Genomic DNA, 23,720 nt, shown 5'->3' on the forward strand with positions numbered 1-23,720 from the left:
TCATAAGAATCTGATTTACCTCGAGTCTGCCAAATGGCTGAATCCTAGACAGGCCCGATGGTCCCTGTTTTTCTCCCGTTTTGATTTTGTTGTCTCGTATCTTCCGGGTTCTAAGAATGTTAAGGCTGATGCCCTCTCTAGGAGTTTTAGTTTTCTAGGAGGGGGTGATTCTTTCTGCCATCTCCCCTGATTTACAACGGGTTCTTCAGGAATTTCAGGCTGATAAACCTGACCGCTGTCCAGTGGAGAAACTGTTTGTTCCTGATAGATGGACTAGCAAAGTGATTTCTGAGGTTCACTGTTCTGTGTGGGCTGGCCATCCTGGGATTTTTGGTACCAGAGATTTGGTTAGTAGGTCATTTTGGTGGCCTTTGTCACGATATGGTATGAAATATCATATCAGTTTAGTTCTCTTGCTAGCCTGCTGTGGGCTAAGCCCCCCTTCTTGGAGTGATTCTGCGGCAGCTTGTGGCTGCAAATACCTGACTTTCAGCTCACAAGCCCTCATCCCCCGCACCAAGGTTTTTACGACCGGCATTTCCTGTAGTGGAAAGTGCCCAGCTTTAACTGGATTAGAAACTTCTAGAATCTTGAAAGTCTTTTGTTCTGTTTTTGGAAGATATTAGGCAAATCGTTTAAGTTAAGACCACGAAAACATATATTTGTAATCTCCATCGAAGGACCTACCCATCACTCTAAACATGAGCTTTTAACTCCATCAGGTGAAGAATTAGGGATTTCTCTGTAAATATACATCCCAAATAGGACATATTTGATCTCACTAGAATGCCAGTGATAATACGAGATGAATGCTGGGTATGGTACGATTATGACATGTTCTGTAGCGAAGTTACGGGCATCAGATATATTTCATGCCCTGTCAGTAAAAAGGAAGAGGTAGGAGTATTTGGACAAGCCAGCCCTTTCTGTGAGGTCACAGGCTATAGGTTTTAAGTGCTGGCTGGCGTCCAAGAGGGGCAGATTTGAGTTTTTACCTGAAGAGCCCAGAGTGCACGCCCTGATGCACTGGGATAGATGGAAAGTTCCCCTAGCCTGTTGCCTGCAATGCTTTGAACAACTGTAAGTGTTATTTCTCATATTATTCCCTGTTTTTTTTTATAATTACCTTGTACATATTTGCAATTGTCTCATTTGTAACATCTTTGTAAAATATTTTGATAAAGCACTGCCTACATTTTGTGGGGTATATTATTTCATGCCAGTTCTTTCTCCATGCTCTAAAAACGTACCCTAAGTCTTCTGAAGGGAATTTACGCTACTGTGTTGGGTTAGCTTCGGACCCGTTTAATCGAAGCTGGTGGCAGTAATACTGTGTACTGTGCAGGCCTTTGGGTGTCACTGTAGCGACTGCTTCTTGATAATTATTGTTCCTGCCTGAGCGGGAGTAGTTTATCGCGTCGCTGCAGCGTGCCCAATAGCCAGTACAAAGCAGGCAGCCTTTCTGGCGACTATTTACCCTAGGTGCAGTACCTAATCTGACCTGACAGTAAGGGGGGCGCCAGAGAGCTGCAAGGTTTAAGTAGAACTGTAAGCGGGATATACACAAATCCCTGCAGTTCATGGTATATCGAAGAGCAGTGGGATACCTAAAATAAGCCCCTGCTGTAAACTAAGAGGTCCCTAGCCTTGTGTGTGTTTCTTTTCTCATCACATTGTGGCAGTGGAGGGATAACTAAGATAAGCCCCCTGCACATGTGATAGCCATCTGTTGGTCTAAAGTCACCCCAATCCGTGACATATTGGTGACAGTGGTCAGGAATCCCTGTGGATCTCGTGACCAATTGGTGGCAGCGGCTAAGGGATCTTGACAGTCACGGTGGCAAGGCGGTGGGATATTAGAGCATTAGTGATTTGGTTTGAGCAATCATTCCTCTCACTAAAAACTTGCAGAAAGTTCTTGCGAGGACTCTGCACAAATAAGTTTGGAGAACGAACTCAGTGTTTATTAGTTGTGAGACAATTGTGTACTGGTAATTATCCCCACCCTTTCTCTTCGTTTTTCTATCCTATCTTTTATTTGGCAACCATGGTTGGGCTGGGAGAAGCCTTTTATGAACAGCAGACCAGAGACACCCTTGTTGCCTTATGCAAATCACAGCACATTGACTATGCAAGCAAAAACAAAAGCCAACTGGTCACAGTCCTGATGCAATGGGAAGCCGCTCTAGACCACTCACAGAGCCCAGAAGCCGCAGAAGCCAGCACCAGCGAACATGGTGCTGCAGCAGAGGTGGACCCCCACCTGCAGGTGGCCTTGAAAGAGTTCCCCGCTGACGACCAAGAGGGACGTCGGCAGCTGATTCAGCAATACCGGCAGGAGGCTGAGGCCCGAGCCGAGAGAGAGGCCCAGCGAGAGGCAGAGAGAGCCGAGCGAGAGGCCCAGCGAGCCGAGCAAGAGGCCCAAGCGCAGCGGGAGTACCAGCTGCAGATGGCCCAACTGCAAATGCAGGGGTCGTCCCAGTCCGGCCTTGAGCCCAGCAACGCTCAGACACCGAAGCCCCGGCTCGAGCACTTTCCTGCGATGGAAAAGGATGGGGACTTGGACACTTTTCTGCGGGCCTTTGACAAAGCCTGCAGACAGTACCAGCTGCCTACACAAGAATGGGCACGATACCTGACACCAGGGCTGAGAGGCAAAGCTCTGGATGCGTTTGCTGCCCTCCCTCAAGAACAAGATGGTGACTATGAGGCTATCAAGCAGGCCCTCATAGCCAAGTACCAGCTTACACCCGAGGTGTACCGTAAAAAGTTCCGGACCCTCCAACGTGGCCCACACGACAGTTACAGTGATGTGGTGCATGGACTGGGGACCCACTTTGACCAGTGGACCCAAGGACTGTCAGTGACCACCTTTGCACAGCTGCGAGACCTGATGATCAAAGACCAGTTCTTCCATCTTTGCCCAGCTGAGGTGCGACAGTTCGTGATTGACAGAGAACCCAAAGACGTGACGAAAGCAGCGCAGATTGCCGATGCCTATGAGGCCAACCGTAGATCGGAAGTGCAGAAGCCAGTCACCACCAGCTGGAGAGGGGGTAAGCCTACAACCAACGCCAGTACCCCTGCCAGCCAACACATCAGAGGTCCTGTCCCCGTGGCCAACAGCACCAGACCTACCACCGAACTTCGCCAGTGTTACCACTGCAGGCAGCCTGGTCATATCAGTACCTTCTGTCCAAACAAGCAGAAGAACCTCCCAGCCAAGGCCCCAGGGCCTAATGCAGCAGTTCTTTTGATGGGTGGTGTGGTTTGGAGGGTGTGTGACAACGTACAGCACGTCACTGTGGGAGGCCATGTTGCTACAGGCCTCAAGGACACCGGGGCTGAACGAACCCTCATCCGACCCGAACTGGCGGCCCCTGAAGAAATCATTCCGGGGAAAACCCTAACTGTCACTGGGATTGGGGGCATCAGCTGTCCCTTGCCAATGGCCCGGGTTTATATTGATTGGGGTGCCGGGAGCGGGGTGAAGGAAGTGGGGCTGTCTGATAATTTGCCCACTGATGTTTTGTTGGGGACTGATTTGGGGAGGTTGGTTGCATACTACGTCGATGACACCCCTCCCCAATCTACTAATGAGGGTAACGTTAACCCTGATGATGATGATGATGATGATGGGAAATTGCATGTGTTACCTGACCATGCTTTATCTTGTAATGATGCATCTGATAACCATTTTTCCCCTAGGATTGATGGTGAAAATGTTGTTCCTGTGCCAACTGTACCTGATAATGATGTTTCTGTGAAAGTTGATGTGTCCGTAGGTACAGGAGTGCTCAGCCACGTCTCTATGCGGAGTGAGACGGCTGAGGAACCCCTAGCAGGGGCAAGTGTCGGTGCTACCGGAAATGGGGAGATACATGGGAACCGTGAGGAAGGTGATGCCATGCAATTGACCAGTGCCACCGAGGAAGGTAACTGGCCCATAAGTAGCAATGCTCCTGAGGTAATGGGGGTGGATGGGGAGGTAGAGCCCATAGCAGCGTCAGCTGATGGGTCTGTAGAAACCCCCGGGGAGACAGCCTACGTAGCTGCTGTCACCCGCAGTCAGAGTGCCCGGAACGCAGATAACTGTCTGCCTCCCGGACCCTCCTCAGTCATCATTGTGACTGAAATGAAGAGATGATCCAGCTTCCATATAAAATGTAAAAAGTTTAATCCAACATATTAAAATGAGGAGACGACTCCTGGGACGGCATCATACACATAGTAAGGCGAGCGACGCGTTTCGACCTGGCGGTCTTTATCACAGCTGATCTGCTAAATGACATATCCGGTATATATACAACATGACACCAATCAAATACTAGATAAATGTCATGTGATGCATAGGCTCAAAAAATTCAAAGCAAATAATGTGCAAAAATTAAATACAATAGATGATAAACAATGCACAATGAATAGAAATAAAACCGTAAAGAAATAAAGGCATAAAGAAATAAAGAAAAAAGAAAAAAGAGACATTGCTAATAATGGAACATTATTTCATTTTCAGACCACCTGGAAACCTTGTACCTAAATTAAAGATCCAGAACGCTTCTCTGATGAGTAACGCTCTGTGGATATCTCCACCGCGCGGAGGTTTTTTAATTTTCTCAATACCTGTTACTTTTAAAAAAAACTGTATTGCGGGAATGAAAATCAATAAAGTGCCTCGCCACCGAAGAAATGGTGCGACTATTGTTTGTAATACATTTAATATCATACAGGTGTTCCGATATGCGTTTTTTTTATTTTCGAGTGGTACACCCAATATATGACTTGTCACAGAACGTACAATCAATTTTGTAAACCACAAATCGTGTATTACAGTTGATAAATGTTTGAATTTTATATTGATTTTTATTCTCTCCATCCAATGCGGATATCCACGTTTTAAAAATTTATTTCGTGATTGAACTAGATCTTTAAATAAATCATTGTTGTTATTGCAGTTTCGCTTCAATCTCGTAAATTCACCCACAGTGAAGCGAAACTGCAATAACAACAATGATTTATTTAAAGATCTAGTTCAATCACGAAATAAATAACGTGGATATCCGCATTGGATGCTTGACAGAGCGGCACATATAGTAGATCAGAAAGAGCAGTCGAGTCTTATTCCCTCAGAAGTAGACAGTGGAACAAGCGATATTAATAAAGATAATAAAAATAAAAATAAAAAAATTATGAATAGAATTAATATAGCTAATAAACCATATGTGTGTCTACAGTTCAGCCCACAGTTCAATCAAATTAAAACCATTATTAACAAAGCTTTGCCTATTTTGCGTGAAGATCCCACTCTTGCTCAAATTTTGTCTCAGGGATGCAACATAGTAGCCAGGAAAGCGCCTACTTTGGGCAACATAATTTCTCCCAATCACTTTTCTTCTAAACATTCCACTAACACTTGGTTGCATTGTATAGGTTGCTACAAATGCAACGTAACTAATTGCACTACATGTGTACATCTTACCACCGTTAAGTTTTTTGGTACTGGAGAGAATAAAAATCAATATAAATTTCAAACATTTATCAACTGTAATACACGATTTGTGGTTTACAAAATTGATTGTACGTTCTGTGACAAGTCATATATCGGGTGTACCACTCGAAAATAAAAAAACCGCATATCGGAACACCTGTATGATATTAAATGTATTACAAACAATAGTCGCACCATTTCTTCGGTGGCGAGGCACTTTATTGATTTTCATTCCCGCAATACAGTTTTTTTAAAAGTAACAGGTATTGAGAAAATTAAAAAACCTCCGCGCGGTGGAGATATCCACAGAGCGTTACTCACCAGAGAAGCGTTCTGGATCTTTAATTTAGGTACAAGGTTTCCAGGTGGTCTGAACAAACGAAATGAACTAATGTTCCATTATTAGCAATGTCTCTTTTTTCTTTTTTCTTTATTTCTTTATGCCTTTATTTCTTTACGGTTTTATTTCTATTCATTGTGCATTGTTTATCATCTATTGTATTTAATTTTTGCACATTATTTGCTTTGAATTTTTTGAGCCTATGCATCACATGACATTTATCTAGTATTTTATTGGTGTCATGTTATATATATACCGGATATGTCATTTAGCAGATCAGCTGTGATAAAGACTGCCAGGTCGAAACGCGTCGCTCGCCTTACTATGTGTATGATGCCGTCCCAGGAGTCGTCTCCTCACTTTAATATGTTGGATTAAACTTTTTACATTTTATATGGAAGCTGGATCATCTCTTCATTTTGGATACTTGCTACGTCACGTCAGGACGGAGATCCGTGCTTTCTGCATTTTCTCGGTGTGCTGGCTCCCTGCCTTTGTCTTCATTGTGACTGAACCAGAGGTGGACACAGAGCAGGTCCCAGAGGGTTCCCGTGGGGAAGGGACCCTGACATCGCTTCTGGCTTCCCCTAGCCAGGAGTTTCAGGCCGCTCTGCACACAGATGCGAGCCTAGAGAGTTTGAGACAACTCGCCGGGACGTCATTCTCCGAGACTGATAAGGAGAAGGTGTTCTGGGAAGGAGGAAGGTTGTACCGGGAGACAGTACCCGGAGAATCACAAAAGGAGTGGTTGAGGGAAAGACAGCTGGTCGTCCCGCAGCAATTCCGGGGTGAGTTGTTGCGGATTGCCCATGAGATCCCGCTAGCTGGACACTTGGGGATCAGCAAAACTAAGGCCCGGCTGTCTCAACACTTCCATTGGCCTAAGATGGGGACAGATGTGTCAAACTACTGCCGCTCCTGCGTCACCTGTCAAAGAGTGGGGAAGGCGGGGCCTGCTCTTAAGGCTCCCCTGATCCCTTTGCCAGTGATAGAGGAGCCTTTTCAGAGGATCGCGGTGGACATTATGGGCCCGCTGGCCGTCTCCAGCAGCTCTGGAAAGCGATATATTCTTACTGTGGTAGACTACGCTACCCGGCAGTAGCTCCGTCGTCAACTAGGGCAGATAAGGTGGCGGATGCCCTGTTGGCCATCTTTTCACGTGTAGGATTTCCCGGGGAAATGCTTACTGATCAAGGGACCCAATTTATGTCTCGCCTAATGGAGGCTCTCTGTAAGAGAATGCAGGTGAAGCACCTGGTATCGAGTGCGTATCACCCACAGACCAATGGCTTGTGTGAACGCTTCAATGGTACCCTCAAACAGATGCTACGCATGCTGGTTGAGACTCAAGGGCGCGACTGGGAGCGGTATCTCCCACACCTGCTGTTCGCTTACCAAGAGGTTCCGCAGGCCTCGACGGGGTTCTCCCCCTTCGAGCTCCTGTATGGCAGGCGAGTCCGGGGACCCCATGGGTTGGTAAGAGAATCCTGGGAAGAGGAGCCGAACCCTTCTGAAGTGTCCATAGTGGAGTATGTCATGCGCTTTCGTGACAAGATGCAGACCTTGACGCAGTTGGTGCATGACAACATGACGCAGGCTCAGGCTGATCAGAAGCACTGGTACGACCAGAACGCCTGGGAGCGGACCTACCACGTGGGTCAAAAGATGTGGGTGCTGGTCCCCATACCAACGGATAAGCTTCAGGCAGCCTGGGAGGGCCCGTACATCGTCCACCAACAGCTCAACCCGGTCACCTACGAGGTCACGCTTGACAACGCTCGGGGTAGGCGAAAGGCATTTCACGTCAACATGATGAAGGCTCATCACGAACGTGAACCTTTCGTCCTACCGGTCTGCAGCTTACCCGAAGACGGGGAGGAAGACACCCTCCTGGACATGCTGGCCAAAGCCAAGGCCCGTGGGTCCATTGAGGACGTGGAGGTAAGCGCCTCGCTCACTGAACCACAGCGGTTGCAGTTGCAAACCACACTGGAACCTTTCCGGGTCGTGTTCTCCAACCGACCTGGGAGGATTGAGTTAGCTGTCCATGAGGTGGACACCGGGAATCATGCCCCACTATGGCGAACACCCTATCGAATCTCTGACCAGGTGCAGCAGATTATGCGCCAGGAGATCGATGAGATGTTACAGCTGGGGGTGATTAGACGGTCAAAGAGCGCGTGGGCCTCACCTGTAGTTCTTGTGCCAAAGAAGGACCACCCAGTTCTGCGTGGACTACAGGGGGCTCAATGCCATTACAGCCTCTGACACGCACCCAATGCCGCGCATCGATGAGTTGCTTGAGAAGTTAGCTGGCGCAAAATACCTGACTGTAATGGATCTGAGTCTAGGATACTGGCAGATTCCCCTGAGCCCCGAGGCGCAGGAGAAATCTGCCTTTATCACACCCTTTGGACTGTACGAGTCCACGGTCATACCCTTCGGCATGAAGAATGCCCCTGCCACTTTCCAGCGGATGGTCAACTTCCTGCTTCAGGGACTGGAGAAGTACGCAGTGGCGTACTTGGATGACATTGCCATCTTCAGTCCCTCCTGGGAGGAACACCTGCAGCATCTCGAGGAGGTGCTCAGGCGAATTCACCGAGCAGGACTGACTATCAAGCCGGGAAATTGCCAGATGGGCATGAGGGAGGTTCACTACCTGGGGCACCGGGTAGGCGGAAACACCCTAAAGCCAGAGCCTGACAAATTGGGCGCGATCGTGAACTGGCCCACTCCCAGGACCAAGAAACAGGTGATGTCCTTCCTGGGCACTGCAGGGTACTATAGGCGCTTCGTACAGCACTATAGTAGCCTGGCAAAACCTTTGACGGACCTCACCAGGAAGAAGCTACCCCACATCGTCAACTGGACAGATGGTTGTGAGGGGGCCTTCCAGGCATTGAAAACAGCACTGTGCAACGCCCCTGTGTTGAAAGCAGTCGAAAGCAGTCGACCGTTCTTGGTACAGACTGATGCCAGCGAGTTTGGCCTCGGTGCTGTGCTCAGCCAGGTTGACTCGGAGGACCAAGAGCACCCCGTGTTGTACCTGAGCCGGAAACTTTTGCCGAGGGAAGTGGCCTACTCCACCATCGAGAAGGAGTGCCTGGCCATAGTCTGGGCCCTGCAGCGCTTGCAGCCCAACTTGTACGGTCGCACCTTCACTGTGGTGACCGACCACAACCCTCTGCGCTGGCTAAGCACCATGTGTGGAACCAACGGCAGGTTGCTGCGCTGGAGCCTTGCCCTTCAGCAATTTGACTTCACCATTAAACACAAAGCGGGCAAAGAGCATGGGAATGCAGATGGACTGTCCCGCCAGGGTGAACCTACTGAGGTGCGCATGGAGGCATACCATGGGGTTCTACCTCCCTAGCGCACACCAAAAGGGGGAGGTGTCACGATATGGTATGAAATATCATATAAGTTTAGTTCTCTTGCTAGCCTGCTGTGGGCTAAGCCCCCCTTCTTGGAGTGATTCTGCGGCAGCTTGTGGCTGCAAATACCTGACTTTCAGCTCACAAGCCCTCATGCCCCACACCAAGGTATTTACGACCGGCATTTCCTGTAGTGGAAAGTGCCCAGCTTTAACTGGATTAGAAACTTCTAGAATCTTGAAAGTCTTTTGTTGTTTTTGGAAGATATTAGGCAAATCGTTTAAGTTAAGACCACGAAAACATATATTTGTAATCTCCATCGAAGGATCTACCCATCACTCTAAACATGAGCTTTTAACTGCATCAGGTGAAGAATTAGGGATTTCTCTGTAAATATACATCCCAAATAGGACATATTTGATCTCACTAGAATGCCAGCGATAATACGAGATGAATGCTGGGTATGGTACGATTATGACATGTTCTGTAGCGAAGTTACGGGCATCAGATATATTTCATGCCCTGTCAGTAAAAAGGAAGAGGTAGGAGGATTTGGAAAAGCCAGCCCTTTCTGTGAGGTCACAGGCTATAGGTTTTAAGTGCTGGCCGGCATCCAAGAGGGGCAGATTTGAGTTTTTACCTGAAGAGCCCAGAGTGCACGCCCTGATGCACTGGGATAGATGGAAAGTTCCCCTAGCCTGTTGCCTGCAATGCTTTGAACAACTGTAAGTGTTATTTCTCATGTTATTCCCTGTTTTTTTTATAATTACCTTGTACATATTTGCAATTGTCTCATTTGTAACATCTTTGTAAAATATTTTGATAAAGCACTGCCTACATTTTGTGGGGTATATTATTTCATGCCAGTTCTTTCTCCATGCTCTAAAAACATACCCTAAGTCTTCTGAAGGGAATTTACGCTACTGTGTTGGGTTAGCTTCGGACCCGTTTAATCGAAGCTGGTGGCAGTAATACTGTGTACTGTGCAGGCTTTTGGGTGTCACTGTAGCGACTGCTTCTTGATAATTATTGTTCCTGCCTGAGCGGGAGTAGTTTATCGCGTCGCTGCAGCGTGCCCAATAGCCAGTACAAAGCAGGCAGCCTTTCTGGCGACTATTTACCCTAGGTGCAGTACCTAATCTGACCTGACAGTAAGGGGGGCGCCAGAGAGCTGTAAGCGGGATATACACAAATCCCTGCAGTTCATGGTATATCGAAGAGCAGTGGGATACTGTTGTGAACTCTTCTCGAACTCCCTCCTGTGGTCAGGAATGGTATTTCTGTGAGTTCTGTCCGTGGGTTCCCTCTGGTGGCTGAAAGTGGAGCTGCTGGTCTGGAGGTGGCTTCCTCAGCTGCATCGTTTAAGACTGGGCTGGTTCCCCTATTTAACTCTGCTCAGATCGTTGCCTGATGCCAGTTGTCAATGTATCTGTACTGGTTCAGATCTCACTTGGATCTCCTGATGACCTGTCTACTTCAGCAGAAGCTAAGTCCCTGTTAAGCTCATTTGTTGTTCATTTGTGTGCTGAAGATATTTCTGAGTACCTGCTAAGTTTTGTCCAACTGGCTATCATGATATTGTCTCGCTAGCTGGAAGCTCTGGGTTGCAGAGTGGCACCTACCGCGCCGTGAGTCGGCGCGGGGTTTTTTTTGCTCACTCTGCGTGGCTTTTTGTAGTTTTTTGTGCTGACCGCAAAGATCCCTTTATCTATCTTCTGTCTATTTAGTAAGTCGGGCCTCATTTGCTGAAACCGGTCTCATTCCTATGTTTGTGCCTTCCTCTTAACTCACAGTCAATATATGTGGGAAGCTGCTCTTTTCCTTTGGGGAATTTATCTGAGGCAAGGTGAGGCTATATTTCTCTTTAGGGGTAGTTACCTCTCAGGCTGTGAAGAGTCGTCTAGGCAGAGTCAGGTACGATCCACGGCTAATTCTAGTGTGTGTGATAATAGATTAGGGCTGCGGTCAGCAGAGCTCCCACTTCCCAGAGCTCGCTCTATTTTTCAGTTTTGACTATCAGGTCATTCCAGGTTCTCCTAACCACTAGGTCCAGCCATAACAGTACAACTGGCCCGAAAGTGTTATTGCATCTCAATAGAGGGATAAGAGAAGTTCTGAGACCATTTTTTTTCTCTGCAGTGTGTTTAGTCTTTTTTTTCCCCTAAACCTCTGGGTGGTTCAGGACTCAGGTGTAGATATGGACGTTCAAGGTCTGTCCTCTTGTGTGGATAATCTTACTGCAAGGGTACAAGGCATTTAGGATTATATAGTTCAGAATCCTATGTTAGAGCCTAGAATCCCAATTCCTGATTTGTTTTCTGGGGATAGATCAAAGTTTCTGAATTTCAAGAATAATTGTAAACTGTTTCTTGCCCTGAAACCCCGCTCCTCTGGTGACCCTAGTCAGCAAGTAAAAATCATTATTTCCTTGTTGCGTGGTGACCCTCAAGACTGGGCATTCTCCCTTGCACCAGGAGATCCTGCATTGCTTAATGTAGATGCGTTTTTTCTGGCGCTTGGATTGCTCTATGACGAACCAAATTCTGTGGATCAGGCAGAGAAAATCTTGCTGGCTCTATGTCAGGGTCAGGATGATGCTGAAGTGTATTGTCAGAAGTTTAGAAAGTGGTCTGTGCTTACTCAATGGAATGCGTGTGCTCTGGCAGCAATTTTCAGAAAGGGTCTTTCTGAGGGCCTTAAGGATGTTATGGTGGGGTTCCCCACGCCTGCTGGCATGAATGAATCAATGTCCTTGGCTATTCAGATCGATCAGCGTTTGCGGGAGCGGAAAGTTGTGCACCATGTGGCAGTGTCCTCTGAGCAGAGGCCTGAGCCTATGCAATGTGATAGGACTTTAACCAGAACTGAACGGCAAGAGCACAGATGTCAGAATGGGCTGTGTTTTTACTGTGGTGACTCCACTCATGCTATCTCTGATTGTCCTAAACGCACTAAGCGGTCCGCTAGGTCTGTCACCATTGGTACTATACAGCCTAAATTTCTTTTGTCCGTTACTTTGATTTGTTCTTTGTCATCCTACTCTGTTATGGCATTTGTGGATTCAGGCGCAGCCCTGAATTTGATAGACTTAGAGTATGCCAGGCGCTGTGGTTTCTTCTTGGAGCCCTTGCAGCATCCTATTCCATTAAGGGGAATTGATGCTACGCCTTTGGCCAAGAATAAGCCTCAGTACTGGACCCAGTTGACCATGTGCATGGCTCCTGCACATCGGGAAGATATTCGCTTTTTGGTGTTGCATAATTTGCATGATGTGGTTGTGTTGGGTTTGCCATGGCTACAGGTCCATAATCCAGTATTGGACTGGAAATCTATGTCTGTGTCCAGTTGGGGTTGTCAAGGGGCCCATGGTGATGTTCCAGCGTTGTCAATTTCTTCTTCCACTCCCTCTGAAGTACCTGAGTTCTTGTCGGATTACCAGGATGTATTTGATGAGCCCAAGCCCAGTGCCCTGCCTCCTCATAGGGATTGTGATTGTGCTATTAATTTGATTCCTGGTAGTAAGTTTCCTAAAGGCCGACTTTTCAATTTATCTGTGCCAGAACACGCCGCTATGCGGAGCTATATAAAGGAGTCCTTGGAGAAAGGGCATATTCGCCCGTCGTCGTCACTGTTGGGAGCAGGGTTCTTTTTTGTGGCCAAGAAGGATGGTTCTCTGAGACCTTGTATAGATTACCGCCTTCTTAATAAAATCACGGTCAAATTTCAGTACCCTTTGCCTCTATTGTCTGATTTGTTTGCTCGGATTAAGGGGGCTAGTTGGTTTACCAAGATAGATCTTCGAGGAGCGTATAATCTTGTGCGTATTAAGCAGGACGATGAATGGAAAACCGCATTTAATACGCCCGAGGGCCATTTTGAGTATCTGGTGATGCCATTCGGGCTTTCTAATGCACCATCTGTGTTCCAGTCCTTTATGCATGACATCTTCCGAAAGTATCTGGATAGATTCATGATAGTATATTTGGATGATATTTTGGTCTTTTCGGATGATTGGGAGTCTCATGTGAAGCAGGTCAGAATGGTGTTCCAGGTCCTTCGTGCTAATTCCTTGTTTGTGAAGGGGTCTAAGTGTCTCTTCGGAGTTCAGAATGTTTCCTTTTTGGGCTTCATTTTTTCCCCTTCTACTATCGAGATGGATCCAGTTAAAGTCCAGGCCATTTATGATTGGACTCAGCCCACATCTGTAAAGAGCCTTCAGAAATTCCTGGGCTTTGCGAATTTTTACCGTCGCTTTATCGCTAATTTTTCTAGTGTTGTTAAACCACTGACTGATTTGACCAAGAAAGGTGCGGATGTGGTGAATTGGTCCTCTGCGGCCATTGAGGCGTTTCACAGGAGCTGAAACGTCGTTTTTCTTCGGCTCCTGTGTTGTGTCAGCCAGATGTTTTGCTCCCTTTTCAGGTCGAGGTTGATGCTTCTGAGATTGGAGCAGGGGCTGTATTGTCTCAGAGAAGTTCTGATGGCTCTGTGATGAAGCCATGTGCTTTCTTTTCTAGAACATTTTCAACTGCTGAGCGTAATTATGATGTTGGCAATCGGGAGTTGTTGGCCATGAAGTGGGCATTCGAGGAGTGGCGACATTGGCTTGAGGGCGCCAAGCATCGCGTGGTGGTCTTGACGGATCACAAGAATCTGACTTATCTCGAGTCTGCCAAGCGGTTGAACCCTAGACAGGCTCGATCGTCACTGTTTTTCTCCCATTTCGATTTCGTGGTTTCATACCTTCCAGGTTCTAAGAATGTGAAGGCTGATGCCCTTTCAAGGAGTTTTGTGCCTGATTCTCCGGGAGTTTCTGAGCCGGCTGGTATTCTCAAAGAGGGGGTGATTTTGTCTGCCATCTCCCCTGATTTGCGGCGGGTTCTGCAGGAGTTTCAGGCGGATAGACCTGACCGCTGTCCTGCAGAGAGACTGTCCCTGATAGATGGACTAGTAGGGTTATCTCGGAAGTTCATTGTTCGGTGTTGGCTGGTCATCCTCTAATTTTTGGTACCAGAGATTTGGTGGCTAGGTCCTTTTGGTGGCCTTCCTTATCCTGGGATGTGCGTGCTTTTGTGCTGTCCTGTGGGACTTGTGCTCGGGCGAAGCCCTGCTGTTCTCGTGCCACTGGGTTACTTTTGCCCTTGCCGGTCCCGAAGAGGCCCTGGACGCATGTTTCCATGGATTTTATTTCAGATCTCCCTGTCTCTCAAAGGATGTCGGTCATCTGGGTGGTTTGTGATCGCTTCTCTAAGATGGTCCATTTGGTACCCTTGCCTAAGTTGCCTTCATCCTCTGATTTGGTTCCGTTGTTTTTCCAGCATGTGGTTCGCTTGCATGGAATTCCGGAGAACATTGTATCGGACAGAGGTTCCCAGTTTGTTTCGAGGTTTTGGCGGTCCTTTTGTGCTAAGATGGGCATTGATTTGTCTTTTTCCTCTGCTTTCCATCCTCAGACAAATGGCCAAACTGAACGAAACAATCAGACTTTGGAGACCTATCTGAGATGCTTTGTTTCTGCTGATCAGGATGATTGGGTGACCTTCTTGCCTTTGGCTGAGTTCGCCCTTAATAATCGGGCCAGTTCGGCTACTTTGGTTTCACCTTTTTATTGTAATTCTGGTTTCCATCCTCGTTTCTCTTCAGGGCAGGTTGAGCCTTCGGACTGTCCTGGTGTGGATTCTGTGGTGGACAGGTTGCAGCAAATTTGGACTCATGTAGTGGACAATTTGACATTGTCACAGGAAAAGGCTCAACGTTTCGCTAACCACCGTCGCCGTGTTGGTCCTCGACTTCGTGTTGGGGATCTGGTTTGGCTGTCATCTCGTTATGTTCCTATGAAGGTTTCTTCTCCTAAGTTTAAGCCTCGTTATATTGGGCCTTATAAGATTTCTGAAATCCTCAATCCTGTGTCATTTCGTTTGGACCTTCCAGCTTCTTTTGCCATCCATAATGTGTTCCATAGGTCGTTGTTGCAGAGATATATGGCGCCTATGGTTCCTTCCATTGACCCTCCTGCTCCGGTGTTGGTCGAGGGAGAATTGGAGTATGTGGTGGAGAAGATTTTAGATTCTCATATCTCGAGACGGAGACTTCAGTATCTGGTCAAATGGAAGGGCTATGGTCAGGAGGATAATTCCTGGGTTCTTGCCTCTGATGTCCATGCTGCCAATTTGGTTCGTGCCTTTCATTTGGCTCGTCCTAATCGGCCGGGGGGTTCTGGTGAGGGTTTGGTGACCCCTCCTCAAGGGGGGGTACTGTTGTGAACTCTGTTCTCGAACTCCCTCCTGTGGTCAGGAATGGTATTTCTGTGAGTTCTGTCCGTGGGTTCCCTCTGGTGGCTGAAAGTGGAGCTGCTGGTCTGGAGGTGGCTTCCTCAGCTGCATCGTTTAAGACTGGGCTGGTTCCCCTATTTAACTCTGCTCAGATCGTTGCCTGATGCCAGTTGTCAATGTATCTGTACTGGTTCAGATCTCACTTGGATCTCCTGATGACCTGTCTACTTCAACAGAAGCTAAGTCCCTGTTAAGCTCATTTGTTGTTCATTTGTGTGCTGAAGATATTTCTGAGTACCTGCTAAGTTTTGTCCAGCTGGCTATCATGATATTGTCTCGCTAGCTGGAAGCTCTGGGTTGCAGAGTGGCACCTACCGCGCCGTGAGTCGGCGCGGGGGGGTTTTTGCTCACTCTGCGTGGCTTTTTGTAGTTTTTTGTGCTGACCGCAAAGATCCCTTTATCTATCTTCTGTCTATTTAGTAAGTCGGGCCTCCTTTGCTGAAACCTGTCTCATTCCTATGTTTGTGCCTTCCTCTTAACTCACAGGCAATATATGTGGGGGGCTGCTCTTTTCTTTTGGGGAATTTATCTGAGGCAAGGTGAGGCTATATTTCTCTTTAGGGGTAGTTACCTCTCAGGCTGTGAAGAGTCGTCTAGGCAGAGTCAGGTACGATCCACGGCTAATTCTAGTGTGTGTGATAATAGATTAGGGCTGCGGTCAGCAGAGCTCCCATCTCCCAGAGCTCGCTCCATTTTTCAGTTTTGACTATCAGGTCATTCCAGGTTCTCCTAACCACTAGGTCCAGCCATAACAGGATACCTAAAATAAGCCCCTGCTGTAAACTAAGAGGTCCCTAGCCTTGTGTGTGTTTCTTTTCTCATCACATTGTGGCAGTGGAGGGATAACTAAGATAAGCCCCCTGCACATGTGATAGCCGTCTGTTGGTCTAAAGTCACCCCAATCCGTGACATATTGGTGACAGTGGTCAGGAATCCCTGTGGATCTCGTGACCAATTAGTGGCAGCGGCTAAGGGATCTTGACAGTCACGGTGTGAATCGTGACAGCCTTCTTTGTCACGGGATGTGCGTTCCTTTGTGCAGTCCTGTGGGACTTGTGCGTGGGCCAAACCTTGCTGCTCACGCGCCAGTGGGTTGCTTTTGCTTTTGCCTTTGCCGGTCCCTGAGAGGGCTTGGACGCATGTTTCTATGGATTTTATTTTGGATCTTCCAGTTTCCCAGAGGATGTCGGTTATCTGGGTGGTTTGTGACCGGTTTTCTAAGATGGTTCATTTGGTACCTTTGCCTAAATTGCCTTCCTCTTCTGAGTTGGTTCCGTTGTTTTTTCAGCATGTGGTTCATTTGCATGGCATTCCGGAGAATATTGTGTCCGACAGAGGTTCCCAGTTTGTTTCCAGGTTTTGGCGGGCCTTTTGTGCTAAGCTGGGCATTGATTTGTCTTTTTCTTCCGCATTTCATCCTCAGACAAATGGCCAAACTGAGCGAACTAACCAGACTTTGGAAACTTATTTGAGATGCTTTGTGTCTGCCGATCAGGATGATTGGGTGGCTTTCTTGCCATTGGCCGAGTTTGCCCTTAATAATTGGGCTAGTTCTGCTACCTTGGTTTCACCTTTCTTTTGCAATTCTGGGTTTCATCCTCGTTTTTCTTCGGGGCAGGTTGAGCCTTCAGATTGTCCTGGGGTGGACTTTGTGGTTGACAGCTTGCAGCAAATTTGGGCTCATGTTGTGGACAATTTGGTGTTGCCTCAGGAGGAGGCTCAGCGTTTTGCTAACCGTCGGCGGCGTGTGGGTTCCCGGCTTCGGGTTGGGGATTTGGTCTGGTTGTCTTCCCGTCATGTTCCTATGAAGGTTTCTTCCCCTAAGTTCAAGCCTCGGTTTATTGGTCCTTACAGGATTTCTGAGATTATCAATCCAGTGTCTTTTCGTTTGGCCCTTCCAGCCTCTTTTTCCATCCACAATGTTTTTCATAGATCTTTGTTGTGGAAATATGTGGTACCCGTCGTTCCCTCTGTTGATCCTCCTGCCCCGGTGTTGATTGATGGGGAGTTGGAGTATGTTGTTGAGAAGATCTTGGATTCTCGTTTTTCGAGGCGGAGGCTTCAGTATCTTGTCAAGTGGAAGGGTTATGGCCAGGAGGATAATTCGTGGGTTGTTGCCTCTGATGTTCATGCTGACGATTTGGTTCGTGCCTTCCATTTGGCTTGTCTTGATCGGCCTGGGGGCTCTGGTGAGGGTTCGGTGACCCCTCCTCAAGGGGGGGGTACTGTTGTGAATTCTGTTCTTGGGCTCCCTCCGGTGGTTATCAGTGGTAGTGCTGCTGTCTGTCCTTCACAGCAGTTATCAGGTGTGTTCACTCTGGACTGGGCTATTTAGTCTGGCTTCACCCTTTAATGAGTGCCAGTTGTCCATTGTATCTGGAGGATTCACATCTCTTCATGGTCTCTCTTGCTTCCTGGTCTTTTCACCAAGATAAGTCCTGCTTGTTTTGCAGCCCACATTTTGTGGGCCTTATTGTTCAGTGCATTTAATGTTTTTTCTTGTCCAGCTTAATCTGTATAAGGATTTATGCAGTCCAGCTGGAATCTCTGGAGAGGCAGATATACCCTCCATATCTTTAGTTAGATGTGGAGATTTTGTATTTTCTGTGGTGGATATTTCATAGTATTTTATTACTGACCGCATAGTACTCTGTCCTATCTTTTCTATCTAGCTAGATTGGCCTCCTTTGCTAAATCCTGATTTCAGTCTGCGTACGTTATTTCCCTCTCCTCTCACAGTCAATATTTGTGGGGGGCTGTCTATCCTTTGGGGATTTTCTCTGAGGCAAGATAGTTTTCCCTTTTCTATCTCTAGGGGTATTTAGTCCTCCGGCTGTGTTGAGATGTCTAGGGAGTGTTAGGTACATTCCACGGCTACTTCTAGTTGGGGTGTTAAGTTCAGGGTCTGCGGTTAGTACAGGTACCACCTTCTCCAGAGTACGTCTCATGCTGCTCCTAGGCCACCAGATCATAACAGTCCACTCCAACCTCCGCTCGTTAAAAAGGAGGTCGATGCGGGTAGATACTGAAATGAGCTCCTCCAGTGTGGCGGCAATCTCCCTGGTGGCCAAGGCGTCCTTTACATGATCAGCCAGTCCTTGACAGTACACCAGAATAAGGACTTTATCCGGCCATTCTAGCTCAGAGGCTAGAGTCCGGAATTGAACCGCAAACTGGCTGACCATGGACGAACCCTGAGTAATTGCCAACAATTGGAGTGCAGTATCGTGAGTGACACGAGGTCCCAAAAATACCTGCCTCAGAGCGTCCAGGAAGAGAGGAGCACTCTGCACCACACGATCATTGCGCTCCCAAAGCGGCGTTGCTCACTCCAATGCCCTGCCCGACAAAAGAGACAAAATTAATCCCACTTTCGCCTGTTCCATAGGAAAACGTGCAGCCAGGAGCTCGAGATGTATGGAGCACTGGCTCATGAATCCCCGACATAGCTTACTGTCACCAGCAAACTTGTCTGGAAGCGGGAGACGGGATATAGTCGGAGCAGGGGTGGCTGCGGACAAACTGGCTGCAGCTGCACTTGCAGCCTGAACAGCGACAGCAGTGATGTCCACAGCTGATGTTGTACGCTCTAGAGCCGCCAACCTACCCTCCAGCTGCTGGATGTACCGCTGAAGACGCTGATCATCCGCCATTTACTAGCCAGACCCTGGCGCTAGTATACTGTTAGGGCTAGCGGATCGCACCGAGAAAATATAGTTTTTATTGTTATTGATGAGTTCGCAGCCCGGGGTCCACCGTTCAGGAGAACCTGCTGCTAGCAAATGGCAGCACTATATGGCGGTATTGGTTAGCTCTGTTAACTCACAGAGCAGCCGTGAAAGCAAAGCTCTGTGCCCTGTTAGACTTCACAGGAGCACAGGCTACCTGCCCAACAGAGAGCAGTCAGTGGTCATGCATGCACACAAAACTCCTCGCCGGAGGTGCCAGCATTCTAGGGGCTTATTTCAGCCAGGTCCCTGAATACACACAAACACACAAACTCCTCGCCGGAGATGCCAGCATTCTAGGGGCTTATTTCAGCCAGGTCCCTGAACACAATCTTACATGACCACACTGGCGCAAAGCACATAACTTAGAAAGATACTAGCGCATGGCCGTGCGGCCATGTGAGCTTTTTATAGCTGCAGCCAGAACAGGACCTTCCTAGAAGGACCAATGAGAAGCTGCCACAAAGCCTGAGCACCTTCAGGACCTTCCTGGAGGACCAATGGGCTTTGCTGCAGTATCCAAGCATGTGACCCTCGATCTCCAATTAGAGATCTTATCCTAGGCATGCTCAGAAGGAGATAAGCAGGACTTTGTCCCAAAAGCGTCTGCTCGCCGCTGCCCAGCACTGACTGCAATGGCAGAAGCTGGAAAAGCAGCAGTAATCCTCCTCACAGAGTCAGATTGAGCGAGACACTGGGACCGATGTCTCCGCTGAGCAGCCTCCACTGTGGCAGGAGAAGAATGGGAGACCGCAGCAGAGATGGCCCGAGATTCCTCCTGTGCAGAGGCGGGAACTTGACCCCTAATACAAGTGTGTCCTAGTTTGCCTTCTAGGAAGGCCCACCAAAACCCTAGATCTTCCTAAATATATGTCAATTAATATTTTTCTATATGCATGATGAAGGATGTTATATGCGAAACCTGGCTATCTATCTCAGTACTATTCTACTGAAGTGTGATTAATAGGCATAAGATATTAATAATAAATAGTGCTTGAAGCATTCTTCCATGCCATTGGTGTGCAAACTGTAAGGTGCATCAAATTTGTTCAGGGAATTTGCCTCTTAATGAATTAGGCACACTTAACTCCAGCAGCCTTACTAATTAGCACTGGTATACAAAGTGCTAAATTTAATGAATTTGGTCCATAGTATACTGTAAGTAGAGGACATTTAAAGAAAACCTGTCAGCTCTCAAGTACATAGAGCAAAAGATAATCCTGAAGGATTTTTAACTTTGTATTGGATGATTTGTTTTTTTTCTGGGAATGTCCCATCAACAGCGAAAAATGGTAATATCCAATTGCGATTTTATTCATTCATTTCATAAGTGAAGCTATGCTAAAAGGGTGACTTAAATTTCTTAATGTATTGGATGTGAGCTTTTTCCGTTAGGCATATAACTAGTGTTGAGCATTCCGATACTGCAAGTATCGGGTATCGGCCGATACTTGCTGTATCGGAATTTCCGATACCGAGATCCGATACTTTTGTGGTATCGGGTATCGCAACAACATTAATGTAATAATGTGTAAAAAAGAGAATTAAAATAAAAAATATCGCTATACTCACCTGTCCGACGCAGCCTGGACCTCAGCGAGGGAACCGGCAGCGTTGTTTGTTTAAATTTCGCGCTTTTACTTGGTTACGTGAAGTCCCGGCTTGTGATTGGTCAGGGCGGCCATGTTGCCGGGACGCGGACCAATCACAGCAAGCCGTGACGAAATTACGTCACGGCTTGCTGTGATTGGTCCGCGTCCCGGCAACATGGCCGCCATTAACCAATCACAAGCCGTGACGTCACGGGAGGCTGGACATGCGCGTATTTTGAAAAGCGCGCGTGTCCAGCCTCCAGTGACGTCCCGGCAACATGGCCGCCATTAACCAATCACAAGCCGTGACGTCACGGGAGGCTGGACATGCGCGTATTTTGAAAAGCACGCGTGTCCAGCCTCCAGTGACGTCCCGGCAACATGGCCGCCATTAACCAATCACAAGCCGGGACGTCACTGGAGGCTGGACACGCGCGCTTTTCAAAATACGCGCATGTCCAGCCTCCCGTGACGTCACGGCTTGTGATTGGTTAATGGCGGCCATGTTGCCGGGACGCGGACCAATCACAGCAAGCCGTGACGTAATTTCGTCACGGCTTGCTGTGATTGGTCCGCGTCCCGGCAACATGGCCGCCCTGACCAATCACAAGCCGGGACTTCACGTAACCAAGTAAAAGCACGAATTTTAAACAAACAACGCTGCCGGTTCCCTCGCTGAGGTCCCGGCTGCGTCGGACAGGTGAGTATAGCGATATTTTTTATTTTAATTCTTTATTTTACACATTAATATGGTTCCCAGGGCCTGAAGGAGAGTTTCCTCTCCTTCAGACCCTGGGAACCATCAGGAATACCGTCCGATACTTGAGTCCCATTGACTTGTATTGGTATCGGGTATCGGTATCGGATTGGATCCGATACTTTGCCGGTATCGGCCGATACTTTCCGATACCGATACTTTCAAGTATCGGACGGTATCGCTCAACACTACATATAACATTAAAAAATATTTTTTTTGCATTATATTTTAATATCTGTTAATCATCACTAATCATTAATCAAAAATGAATTCTACAAAAATATTTCAAAATGTAGAAGAATATTGTAAATTAAATTCAAGTACTATTAACTAAACCAAAATGTACTTTTGAAGACATCTAATTTAATTTAAACATTTTCTCTTTGTAGGGCCAAACTGTTTTGCAGAAACTGTTGTTATCCCAGCCGGAAGAGAAATAAAAATCGATGAATGCACTATATGCCACTGTACCTACGAAGAAGGCACTTGGAGAATTGAAAGACAAGCGTTATGCACTAGGCATGAATGCAAACAGATATAAATTTTTTAAAACAGGATAAAACTCAGCAGTATCAATGGACTTATGGCAACGGACAATCTGGAAGCAACAAATGACATAAAGTTATATGACAAAAAAACTGTTCCTATGTTCCTACCATTGTATTTCTTTTTCATAAAATGTAAAATATAAGAATTTTGGAAAAAAAATAAGATATAGATTTATGTCTGAATAAATGTGTATTTTTCACAGTAATTACTTAACTACTCTAAATATTCTATGTATCTATAAATCCTTACAAATAAATAAATGTTTTATACAGATAATATGATTTATTGAGTTTTGCTACTAAACTTTTAGAAAAACTAAAGTTTCTTAAAAAATATCAACTATTAATACAAAAAAATCACAAAAGAACATATTAACTGAATTTTTATTTGTTCTTACATTACACACAAAATCAAGGGGGTAATAATTGCATTAGTAGAGGTATCCGACCCTTGTGGATGAGGGGCCCGCCAATGCCAGCACAAACTTCAACTGAATGTGCATTCTCGGAAGCACATTTAGCTGAAGTATATTGCATCGCAGAGACCTTCTGGGTCAGAGACCCGCCAATTAGAGGCCAACAGACGTCAATGTGCACGAAACAGGACTGAGGGCACAAGGCATGAACCCAGAACCCTGCCAAATAGTCAGTAAATCATCTATGTAACAGAGCCAGCACTGCATATGTTCAGTGGCACATACCCCGTCGTTGCGGAAAACCTCCCTCTCCCAAAATCGTCGACGTGCACGAAACATGACTGAGGGTACATGGCAGAGATGTCATACGCTCCTGTCGCTTATAAGCTGAAGCCAGCTGCCGGCTTCAGAAGAGGGTGCCACCGTGGCAGGGGAGCGGAGGGAATGTGAGTAGAATCATTTATTTTTTCTATGCATTAAAGAACAGCGGCATAAAGGGGACATACGGTATATTTTAGGATGGGATATATATACACCAGGAAAAGGGACATATATACCAGGATGGGGGATATATATACCAGGATGGGGAATTTATATATATATACCTGGATGAGGCTAGAATTGAGAACATACATGCCAGAATGGGGGATATACCAGGTGTCACGATTCTGTTGTCGGGTGATCCAAGACCAGGGGCTCCTTTCCTGTTCCTAGCTCGCCCTGTTCCCCAGGTTATATCTGAAGGTGAAGGGGCTACGAACCTTGCCTTACCTCCTGAATCTCCTGAATTCCCCCACTCAGGGAAGAGGGGAGTATCAGTGGGGAGTGGAGGAATGGGTAAAACCAAAGTAGGAGAAGAAAAGGAATTATCCGACTTGCAAATTCAAGCAAAAGTAACAGATAAATCCACCAAACGCCTACTCTTATACCCACCAACTACTATCCACTCAACCATATACAACCAAAGTGAAGGTACAAAGTACTCAAAAAAGTCACTTAAAAGAGTATAAAATATAATATTTTTTATTAAGGATTAAATATAAAAAAATGAATCAAAGAGTATAAATGGGGCATGTAAGAGGATTCAAAGGGGATAAAATCAAGTAGATAAAGGTGGGAGGGGGTTTTCACAAAAAGTAAAG

The 23,720-nt window shown here is 46.9% G+C and overlaps 1 protein-coding gene across 3 annotated transcripts in view; it reads left to right on the plus strand.

Annotated features, from left to right (window-relative positions):
• Nucleotides 1-22,433, plus strand: part of VWC2 (von Willebrand factor C domain containing 2) — a 1,827,208-nt gene extending 1,804,775 nt beyond the window's left edge. For 2 of the 3 annotated variants that reach the window (XM_077267617.1, XM_077267618.1), the window contains one exon: nucleotides 22,004-22,433. In XM_077267617.1, coding sequence (XP_077123732.1) covers nucleotides 22,004-22,054 — 51 coding nt within the window. In that variant the 3' untranslated portion in view covers nucleotides 22,055-22,433. The remainder of the gene's footprint in view (nucleotides 1-22,003) is intronic. The other variant, XM_077267619.1, reaches the window with a different exon arrangement.
• Nucleotides 22,434-23,720: the final 1,287 nt, after the last annotated feature.

The sequence above is a fragment of the Ranitomeya variabilis genome, chromosome 6, assembly GCF_051348905.1.
Source record: "Ranitomeya variabilis isolate aRanVar5 chromosome 6, aRanVar5.hap1, whole genome shotgun sequence".
NCBI classification, from domain to species: domain Eukaryota; kingdom Metazoa; phylum Chordata; class Amphibia; order Anura; family Dendrobatidae; genus Ranitomeya; species Ranitomeya variabilis.